The sequence below is a fragment of the Leptonotus elevatus genome, chromosome 8 (assembly GCF_054856555.1).
Source record: "Leptonotus elevatus isolate MCC_2025b chromosome 8, RoL_Lele_1.0, whole genome shotgun sequence".
Lineage (NCBI taxonomy): Eukaryota > Metazoa > Chordata > Actinopteri > Syngnathiformes > Syngnathidae > Leptonotus > Leptonotus elevatus.
The window spans coordinates 17,168,489-17,179,765 of NC_141246.1; the positions used below are offsets into that span (position 1 = coordinate 17,168,489).

General features: G+C 41.9%; 1 protein-coding gene across 2 annotated transcripts in view; it reads right to left on the reverse strand.

Annotated features, from left to right (window-relative positions):
* The window catches only part of pkd1a (polycystic kidney disease 1a), a 59,613-nt gene that overhangs the window by 26,130 nt on the left and 22,206 nt on the right, over positions 1-11,277 (reverse strand). Inside the window, exons 7-18 of one of the 2 annotated variants that reach the window (XM_086082567.1) lie at positions 9,531-9,791; positions 9,274-9,442; positions 8,477-8,654; positions 6,002-6,216; positions 5,438-5,559; positions 5,191-5,341; positions 4,528-4,790; positions 2,722-3,096; positions 2,073-2,549; positions 1,806-1,937; positions 714-889; positions 39-169 (exon numbers count right to left, since the gene is read on the reverse strand). In XM_086082567.1, the coding sequence (XP_085938693.1) occupies positions 39-169; positions 714-889; positions 1,806-1,937; positions 2,073-2,549; positions 2,722-3,096; positions 4,528-4,790; positions 5,191-5,341; positions 5,438-5,559; positions 6,002-6,216; positions 8,477-8,654; positions 9,274-9,442; positions 9,531-9,791 (2,650 nt within the window). The remainder of the gene's footprint in view (positions 1-38; positions 170-713; positions 890-1,805; positions 1,938-2,072; positions 2,550-2,721; positions 3,097-4,527; positions 4,791-5,190; positions 5,342-5,437; positions 5,560-6,001; positions 6,217-8,476; positions 8,655-9,273; positions 9,443-9,530; positions 9,792-11,277) is intronic. The other variant, XM_086082568.1, reaches the window with a different exon arrangement.

Below are 11,277 nucleotides of genomic sequence, written 5' to 3' on the forward strand. Positions count from 1 at the left end.
CAAAAATTATCTCGATCTGAAAGATGGATATCAAGTACCTGGCTGGGAGTAGATATATGTGATATTGTTGCTTAGGAGGACCTGATTGGGGGAGTCTGGGTGAAGAAGGGATGGTCCATAGGGGGGCTTAAATTCAAACTCCTTATATCCCCCATCACCGAAAGACCATCTGCAGCAGAGAAAACATGAAGCAATTAAAATCTGGACCTGAAAATTAAAGAGGTAACTGATGAAATGTGTGCCTTGATGACCATATCCATCAACACACACACGGTCAAATGCTGACTGGAAATTAGGAATTGTCTCTGACGAGCCAGTGGAGAGATGTGGAGGAGTGGAAATTCAATAAGTCTCATTAGACCAAGACTGGTAAGAGTTGTGAGAGGAAAAAAGAAAGACAAGCCCACAGTCAGGACGGTGGTTATGTGAAGCCGGAGCAAAGTAGATGTGGAAAAAGTGGCAGAAACCAGAGAAACTGTACAGGGAAAAGAGCAGAGTAGAAGGGAAACTTTGAGTCAGCAATCTACTCTAACCACATGGTTATAAATCTAAAGTTGGGAGAAAGAGAAGAAAAAAAGAGGAAAGAGGAAAGCAAATACAAAAGGAGGAAAAATGAACAGTGTAAAAAGGAGTGGCAGTCACATATTGCTACATGTATTATATAAAAATCTAATAAGAAAATATCCACTTTTCCATTTTCTCTCTGTTCATACCGAAAGGTAGCCAACACAGACATATCCACGAGCACAGAAGCAGTGAGTGTCTGCGTGGAGCCTTGAGGGACCACATCTGGAACGCCCCTCACTGTGAGGTTGGTCATGGGCTGCAGACGGTCCACAGTAACATTGAAATGCTCTGTGAGGCTGCTGATATGGTTCATAGCCGTCACCTGGAAGAGATGCCAGTGCCCCAGTTACAAAATGCATCAGGGCAGCGGAGGCAGATTCAAATGAACGCAATCTCATACCCTCAGAGCCAAACTCATGTGCGGACAATACGTGAAGAGAGAATAATGTAAATAGTGCAACCCACGTAAAGTCATGGTTCGGCATTTACAAATGTCCCCATTTGTAAAAATGTTGAGGTCAAGGAACTATGTGAGTTGATTGAGGCTTCGTTTAGACAAAAGTAGCCCTTTGCTGGCATCTTGTAGCAATTATAAACCTTTTAGGGAGGGCATCAATTACTCACAGATTTGCAGAAGGGCTCGGTCCCTATTTAAATAGCGTAGGGAACACTACTGCAAACTACTACCACTTAAATGATTAACTTGTCCAATCAGTTTTTAAAAATTAATAACTCTTCATTTTACAACCCAACTGGGCAAGAGATTACCATAATTTTTTAAGAAACTGCATGTGGAGGCTTTTATTGCTTTGAGATATTGGATAACAATTAGAAAAGTAATTTGGTCATTTACAGGAACTTCACATGAATTCCATCAGGCAGCGAGTATACTTTGAAGAGTTGGATGCTGTTGTTATTATTGCTAGCGTTAGCCAAGCAATCAGAAGTTAGCATGGGTGGGGTCGGACCTTGCCCAGATCACCATTTATTTGTGGATGAAGAAATTTACAGTAGTTTAGCTTTAGCGTTACCGTCCACTTGCATTAGGAGCATGTATGGCAGTGATGCACCACTTCCAGTAGATGGTGCTGTGGTGAATAAAAGCATGTCATTTTAGTAATCTATATTGGATCTGATTAGCGCATACCAGCGTAGCTGACCTTGTGGCTAATGAGAGCATATGGACAGTTTGGGTGTATTGGATTCATGTGAACCTTGAACATGCAAAGGAAACTCACTGTGAGCTTGTAGATGGCCGCATGCTGGTAGATCACATTGAGCACAGTGTTGTAATACGTAAAGTAGGGCTTGTCATCAACAGTCCATTTGAATGTGGGATTGGAGCCTTCTAGCACGGATGCGGTGTAACTCTAACACATAAATAAGTAGAAATGTTTTTTTTTTTTATATTTATATATATAAGAGCAGGGCAATAAAAAGCTAATTGATTACCATATTCACATGAACTACAAAGTAGCAGTAAAGATAAAAAATAAAAAACTCACCACAACTGACTCCATCAGCACCCTATGAGCAGGGTAGGGCTGGACCACTAGTCCTCTCAGTGGTTCTTCCAGGTGAACAGTCACAATCAAGATGGATTCTGTCAGATTATTATAGGCTTGCAACTCCACCTGAATTACACCCCCTTGCTCCTCTGCCAGTAAGCTTAGATCCAGTACTGCATACAGGCTTGGTTCTGTGACCTCCGTCCCTGAGCGCGACCTGGGCTTGCACAGCGTGGGGCTGGCTAAAAAATTCGAAGGACAGTTTGGCTGAAAGGTAACACTGTGATTAGTTCCTCGTTGAGATACCCTTGTGGAGTATCGGGACTGGACATGGAGTAGCACGTGAGTGTTGTTGGACTGCAGGTAGAGGCTGCCATTCCAGAGAGGTGGGTGTAAAATGTTTAAACCCAAAGGAGGAACCACATGTAATGGGCATGATGCTGAAGATGGATATGAGGGTTCAGCAGAGGTCACCTGGAATAAAGTCAACAACTGTTTCACTTATTGCAGAGCTTACTACAAAAGGATGCTTAAACCAATATAGCATTCCAATTTTAAGTTTAACACTGTTATGAGTCAAAGTAGATATTCTTGGGTTGATATGGGTCAAATGCTTGCTGGGATCTGGCATGGTTTTACATCATACCTGCAGGGTGTACAGTCCAGGCTGGGACAGGCCGGCAGACAGCTGTGCTCCCTGCAGCGGGATCTCGCTGTGTCCCACATAGAGCACTCTGATGGGGCACACAACTTCCTCCAGCCAGTCTCCCTCACCAGCCTCCAGCAGTGGGTCCAAGTCAAGATGGGGTCGAGGGTCAACACTATGGCCAGCTGAACCGTCTGCTGACTCTCTGCTAGTGTTAATTAAGATCCACTCGGAACGGTTGAGGGCTAAGACAGACTGTGGCCACAGTGAGGTTGGAGAGGACTGGCAGCGAAGGAGGGAGGCGGGGCCAGCATCGTGTTGAAGGCCAATGACGTCACCGGCGGAAACCAAGAGGTCTTCTAACTCCTCTTGTACCTGAGCAAAGCAGGGTTAGGAGAGTGAATGCTAATGGAGGATACACATCATTTCCCAACCTTCATTGAGCTAAAACATCTAAAAAATGTCACGGAACACCGCCAGACAAAAATATTAACATTATATTCTCGTCTCAGTATACTCATTGACTATCATAGTGGGCCTGTTTAATTGAACACAAAGCTGATATACTCACATTTTGCCACTTGCCGTCAACTGAAAATGACATCACAGTTACTCTGGACTTAAGTAACAACTAATTACAGCTCACCTGGCCATGTAATTTGGTCATGAATCATGTGATGTTCGAAAGCTGAGCCATGATTGGTTGTAACCTGAGCCCAGAGCAACCTTGATGTCATTTTCAGTCGACAGCAATTGGCAAAATGGCCGCCCCCCAAGATAGATACAAGCAGGTGGATTTTGCTACTTAATTTGTATTTCACAAACGCAGTATTGAAGTGGAAGTCAACCTTAAACGTTTCTTGACAATAATATGTTAATTATATGTTATGTTATATGTGATCTCACTATTCTAAACATGACAATCTGATTAATATTACATTTGTGGAATATGAGTTATGAAGCAAAATCCAGTCGTTTTTATCCATCTCAGGGGGCGGCCATTTTGCTACTAGCTGTCGAATGAAAATTACATCAATGTTGCTAAGGTCTCAGGTAACAACCAATCACAGCTCACCTGTTGTCTGAAGCAGCATCACAGCTCAGCTTCAGAAAACAGGTGAGCTGTGATTGGTCATTGCCTGAGACCTGAGCAACATTGATGTCATTTTCACTCAATAACAAGTGGCAAAATGGCGGCCCCCTGAGATGGATAAAAACGGCTGGATTTTGCTTCATAACTCATATTCCACAAATGTAATATTAATCAGATTGTCTTGTTTAGAATAGTGAGATCACATATAAAACACAATTGTCGAAATAATTTTGGGGGTTGACTTCCCCTTTAATCAAAATACTGTGTTTAGACTAATTGGGCTGCATAATGCATTAATATAAAGAACATTTGGGGGTTGACTTCCCCTTTAACATACATAAATGGCATTGACTATGGAATTTTTTTTCTGAAAACATTACCTGCACAACAGTATTTCTAATTTATGGAAAATATTAATTATATTTGTATTATTTGCAATGGTTAACATTGATTCAAAGTAATACCAAATCAAAGGTTGAAAAGTGGAAAGGATTGTGTTCGAGTTCTGAGGGTTGACTACATTAAAAGCTAAACTCATCTCCAGTTTTTGCAGCGGAATGGCAAACAGCCGCAAACCCTTAGATGTTTATCCAATCTGCCCGTAAACAATGTCAAATTAAATCTGGAAGTTGTTAACTATTTCCATTTGAAAAATTTCACATCCAAAGACAATCACTGAAAATGCTGACTATGACTAGATAATGCTCTCTCACCAGAACATTTGCAGCTGGTCCTGCAGGCAGTGTGAAGGCCACCTCATCCTGTAGGGTATATCGAGGCCTCAGGGCACCAGGTGGAAGATGGTGAGCTTGGGTACAATTAGGACAGGAAGATGGCTGACAAGGACTAGAGAGGTCCATGCATCGGTGCTGGAATGGACACCACTGTTGAAGTCGGGGGCAAGAAGGTGGATCAGCGTCCCTGGAGGCATCTGGGACACATATTGCCACTGGTGCGCAAACTGGACCATGACAGCCTAAAGCAGAAAGAACATCATTTATTTTAGATCACTCACAAAATGTATTACAAAATATACACTCACTGGACTTTTTATGAGTTGGGTCATATTAAATGAGATACAATATAAGATGTATTGCGAAATACTGAATTTATGGAGATGATAATATTGACACTGTCAAAAAGGTTATTAATGCAACAATAGGAGCATTTCCACCAGTGCTATATTAATATTATTATTATATTTGCTTGACCCCTGCAAGGCTAAGCGTCGCTGAACAGTAGTTGCCACACGTGTGTGCATGCGTGTGGACACTGTTTTTGTTAAGGTGTGAGCGCAGGTGTGTTTCTTAGCGTCTGCTGATGCACAGCAGGAATGTTGAGCTGTATTTTATGGGTCATTTGTGGGCGAGACTCACCGGGCAGGAGCAGGTGCAGGCCGGGATAATAACATTGGGGTCGGTATATCTGGAATCGGATGTGGATGCGTGAGCTACGCTCCTGCATGACAAACTCAAGGGAGGACAGACGACCCGGTTGAACAAAGCTCAGTGCCGGGAACAGCATTAACTAAAGGAGGAACATAACAAATTAGAAACATGTCAGAAAGAAGATTCTGATTTAAGAGACACAATTGGAGTCGAACAAGCTGATATTTCTCCTCACCTCGATGCCATTATTGGCTGTTTGTGCAGTAGAGAATGAAGCAACATGCGCGAGAAGCAATGAATTATGGGAGGGAAACACTGCCAGACCAACCATGTAGATCCCTGCATCTGGAACTTGTACTATTAGAGGGGAAAAATAAAAACAAAGAAAATAAGATGATAAAAAGCATTCCAAGACCCCACAAAAACTAAACATGTACAGTATTTCAATCTAGACATAATTTTGGACTTCGTTTATGGAGGACCCAGAATGCCAAAATGAAAAATAAATTAAAAATTAAATGTCAAAATTAAAATGGGTATAAAAAATATAATTCGAAAATTAAATAAAAAAATAAATATAAATGGAAATAAAAACACAAACATATTTATTTATCTATTTATTTATATTTTTTGTTGTTGTTTTAATGTGTTTATTCTTTATTTTGGTCAAATTCTTCCATACCATTGGCCATCTAAGCCATCTCAGGTACTGTTATAAACAAGCAAACATTTGTATCCATCATTCCAGTGTGTAATAACAACTTTCATGTGTTGATGTACTGTCCATCTGAAAACATACCTTGAGGGCTATACTGACAAACAAATGCCCGCTTGGTGTTGCATGGGTGCAAACTGGTCTGAGCCCGCTGATCAAGGGACACACAAAAGTTGCCACGGGAGATGGAAAAACGAGGTGCCATGCCTTCCTCTCCATTCTGGGCCTCAGAGCCGTTGACCCAGCGCAGCGTGCCCGGGGAAGTGACATCGCTCAATCCAAGCCACACTCCTCGTTCCCTGATGAGGCAAAAGACAGGTTACATGCTGATTAACGCATCAAATGTTTAGTTCCCAGCATTGCGGTCACCTCAAAATGTTAAACACACAGGAGAAGTTTCATGTGAAATGAACAGCTCTTTTGACACGACTTTCAGACACAGGGACATGCTGATAGATTAGAGAAAAATTGCAATCACCAAATTGTGCCACTTTGTGTGCAATCAGTACGGACAGTGCTGAGAGCAGTGCTTGACAGACAGTGTGCTTTGATACGGGTCCTCTGGGATGTCTTACTCTGTCCTTGCTCTTGGACACGTGATTTGAATTTTTGATTTTTCACATCACTAATGAACTCTCTAATCCATTTGACTGTATAACTGAAAACAAAATACTCTTCGACACAAAAAGAAAAAATCCAAGTCACAAGTTGTTAAACTAAATGTATTTTAGTTTAGTGTTTTGTTAATATAGCCTTGAGAAATACATTCTTCCGCCATTTCCTTTCATTTGTATTTTGTCCACTTGTCACATCTGTGAAAACGACGTCTAAAGCGGACGGGGGTTCAAATACAAGCAAATAAAACTTGAAACACGGACTCGGGCGAAAAACAACATAAAGAGGGACAAAAATAAGTTTCTTATGTAAGCAAGGGTGGGCGGCATGACAAACGAGGAGGCTGGGTGTGGAGAAACTCATTACAGCAGCTTTTTTCTCTTTCTTCCACAAGCTGCAACAATCCACAAACACACACACACACACACACACACACACACACAAAGTCTCTTCTTCATAGGGTGTCAAAGTTACCATGCAGCTGTGCTTTTCCAGATGTGTTGTTCTTGACCTTCAAAGCTAAACACCGAACTTATGGTCTCAAATGTAACAAGATGAATTCAGTGTAGCTCACCTGATATAAATCACCTCATATAAACTAAATTCAAAACACATATAGTAAATGTACATTTGGTTACGTCATCAAAATGTTTCACCATCCTGTCACATAATTTCTTTAAAAAAGAAAGGCTATATAATGAATTGGGGGGGGGGGGGGGGAGACAGCACTAAAAGAAATTGTTGATAAGAGAGGGAAGGTTAGATCACTACTAGTTATAAATATTTTGGATATTTCAAGTGGTTGGTTGAAATGTGCTTTGATAGTTATTTTTCATATTTGATATTTCTATATATAAGAATGACATGGCAACAGGTTTCTTTCATGTCGCAGATGTTCTAACAACCTCAAGTTTATTCTGGTTTCTATTTTTACAAAATACTTTGCACTATACATATTTATTTGTATGCTTGATGTGCCATATTCACTGCAACTGTTACTTTACACTGGAAAAAAAAATCACTTATTTTATGTTCATATTGACTAGTGTGTTTATTTAACTTCTTAATAATTGCCAAGATGGCCTTGTTGGCACGGGTAGTGGTGATGTTCCCATCAAAGGTCATGGATATCAAGGACAAGCTAGCTTATTACATTAGCTTAGCATTGCCGTAAGCACGCAGTTCAAAGAAGCGTGCCATATCTGCCCACTTATATCTTTGTCTGTTTTTTACCCAGGTGCTAGTCATGTACACTGACGTGTCTCAAACATGCTATTTTTGGTAGAGCACACAGTTGATTATTTTTTGGGGGTAAAACCCTTTTCTATGGCCTCTAATCGTAGCAGAGATGGAAAAAAGGAAGCGCTAATATTGTGGATCATGATCCAACCAGATTTGCTTTTTGCTTTGATTGGAGGTGAATGTCTTCACGACCACACAAACCGCCCCTTTTTTTAATGTTATCATTAAGATGGCGATTTAAGTATGAGTTGTATTTAAAATGTAAAAAATGTGCAATCCTTTATATTGTGTGTATAGATTTACAGCACACTATACAGTACAGTTATAGTTCTACAGTATGTGCCCATCCTGTTTTATTGTTGGGCTTGAAATTGATATGTTGCAATGATACAGATATTTGCATAAGGTAAGCACAATAATCCACTCAGGTTGATAAGAGTATTAAAAACGTGAAAAATACATTTCATTGTACATTTAGAACAGTTTACTAAGGAGTTGGAGAGTAGCCACAGTTGTAGAATAGATTTAGTACAGAATGGCACGTTGCAAAATTAATTACATTACATCTTTAGACTGAACTCTAGCCACAAGCTATGGCCATTTTGCCTCAGTCTAATAAACACCAAGACCTACACCACATCCAATTCCAAAAGAGATCCCAAAGATAACACTTACACACTTAATCTAGAGAGAAACACTCACTGTGTGACTTTATCAGCCAGCAGGTTGCGCAGCGTGTCACCTCTGACTATTGCCAGATCCCCGCCGCGATCTAAACATTGTTGGTGAGCATCAGTCCAGCTCATCTCTGCCGAAACAATCTGGAAACAGCATGAGGACTCGATATGGTAGACCCCATCTTTTGGACAGTGAGGAGAGGCTGGCAAAAGAAATAAAAAACAACAACATTTTTGACAAACTATAACCAGCAAAAGACGTACCCTTCTCCAAAACTAAGGTAACAGTAAACCCATTTCCATTATACTTACTTCAGACAGAAAACATTTGGGATTTGACATAAAATGTTTACTGTCAGACAAGAGAATATTTCAACTTTTAATTTCCATATATCATATATTGCACATCTGGATCTAATACAGAACTTAGAAGACAGTATTATTTGTAAGTTTGCCAGTTTTGTTTTGCTTGGGTACCCCAGAGTAACAGAGAGACTGTCAAGTGTCAACCTGTCTATATGTATCAGCCCTGGTGAGCAGTCCATAGACTCTGAAATAAACTATACATACAAAAATACATCTGACCAATAGCCAAAGCTCACGTTGTACATTTTTGGACTAGGTTACTTCCAACAGGCCAATAACATGACATAAAGGTGTTGTGTGGCAGAACAAACTCTCAGTGCTGTCTATTCTGTTCTCTAAAGTCTCCTGCCATGCATCTATAATTTCATCTAAAGATCCTTCTGTGGTCCAAACATACATTTTTAACATACAGTGCTGTAAAAATGTGTTGGATTTGATGGAGTGTTTCTTCCTCACCTTTCGCAACCTGCACATCATTTTTTGTGATCTCCCAGTCTACATTTAGGCCAAGAGCTCCCCAGCTGACAAGTATGATTTCCAGGCTCCCATTGACCACCGTAAGAGGTGGGCAGTGCAGCTCCAGTTTAGGAGGAAACGCCACAGTCGCGTCTCTACGTGCAGACACCTAAACACATAGAAATGTATAATGAAAATGAAATGTTACCTTTATTACAGCATCAACAAAAAGAAAATCTCAGTGGTGTCCCTCTCACCTCCTTGTGTCCAGCCCAGGCTGTCAAACTGACCACATACTTTCCTGGAAGTCCGTATTTGTGCGTCGCCATGGTGACTTCTGTTGCTGAAGTGTTGACACGAGGTGAAAGGTCCCCAAAATCCCAGGACAACGTTACTGGCATGACGGAGGAGGAAGCTGAGAGATTGATGTTGTTGTGAACGCTTTGCACTGGGAGGACATTCAGCGCGATTGAGAAGTCTATTGCAAATACATCTTGGGCTAGAGTCCACCCACATTCCTGTAACCCACATGAAGAACCAGAGCAGAGACATTAGAAGGACAGTACTGCAATTACGATTGCAAATAAAAATGTAGTTGTATAAAATTTTTGATCCAGTCAGAAAAATATTGGTTAGAATGGGGTGTCAAACATGCCGCAAGGAGGTTTAATACTGCCCCCCGAGACGATTTTGTAAAGTAAAAAAATATATGTAATGTCGGACCACTTAATCAGCAATCAACAATCAAAACATATAAATTCATAATTTCACAAGCATTCCTCAGATAAGCAATGCAACTTGTACAGTTCCGGTTTGTTTAAAAAAAAATTTTTTTTATCATAGACCGACATAAACGTGTTAAATATTACACAAATTCAATAACTGGTAACACAAATACATATGACAAGGATTCATGCTCTTATAACTTCATTAACTGCGCCGCACAATACATTCTGGGAACAATATATATGCAAAACAGGTCGATTTAACACGTCCGGACTCCGGAATTCATTTCATTCATTCATTCATTATTTGCATTTGTGTTATGTTTTGGAACAATATGATTACAGTTGAGCTCCAGAGTGTATGGAGAACCAAAAATGCCCAATAAATACATAATTAAAAGTGAAAATAAAAAGAATATAAAAATATAATTAAAATATTTGATTAAAAAAATTATTTAAAAGAATATATAACTGTAAAAAAAAAAACATAAATAAAAAAATAAAAAAACGGAGACAAACTAAATAAAAAAATACTGTACTGTAATATAAAAATAAATGTGGAAATAAATACACAAATAAATATATGAATGCATTTAAATATCAATAAATAAATAAAAAGGCTCTACTCTCATATTTATTTATTTCATGCTGCAGATGCTGTTATTCAAATGAATGCCTGGGGTTCGGGGGTGTCGGCCGCCCTCCGGTGCCCCCATCTCCCCCTTCTGCCCCCGGTGTTCCGTCCTTCCACACGGCGGGGGGTGGGGTGGGCGCGGCTGCCCTCTCCGCTCCGCTGCCCGGCCCCTCTTCGGCGCCGGTGCCTGGGTGCGGGTGGTCCCCGGGGGCTGGGGGTCGGGGGTTGGGGGGCTGCCGGTTGGTCGGGGTGGGGTCGGGGGGGGGCGGCTTTGTTGGGGGGGGGGGGGCGGTGGTGGGGGTTGCGGGGTGGGGGGTGCTGGGGGTGGGGGGTGTCTGGGGGATTGGGGGCATGGGGGCGGCTGGGGCTGGGTTGGGGTGGGTGGCGGGGGTGGATGGGGGGCGGGGGGTTGTGGGGGGGCGGGGGTTGGGGGCCGGTGGGGTGCCTGGTGGGCCTGCAGTGCCCCGTCCTGCTGCGTTGGGCCGGGGGCGCGGGCCGGGTTGGGGCGGGGGGCGCTCCTGCTCCTGGGTTTGCTCTCCGGCCGGTGGCCCTGGTGGGGCCCGGGGGTCGTCCTTTGGCGCTGCCGCGGCCTGGGGGGCCCTGAGGTGTTGCGCTTGCTCTGTTCCGGCGGGGGTCGACGGCTCC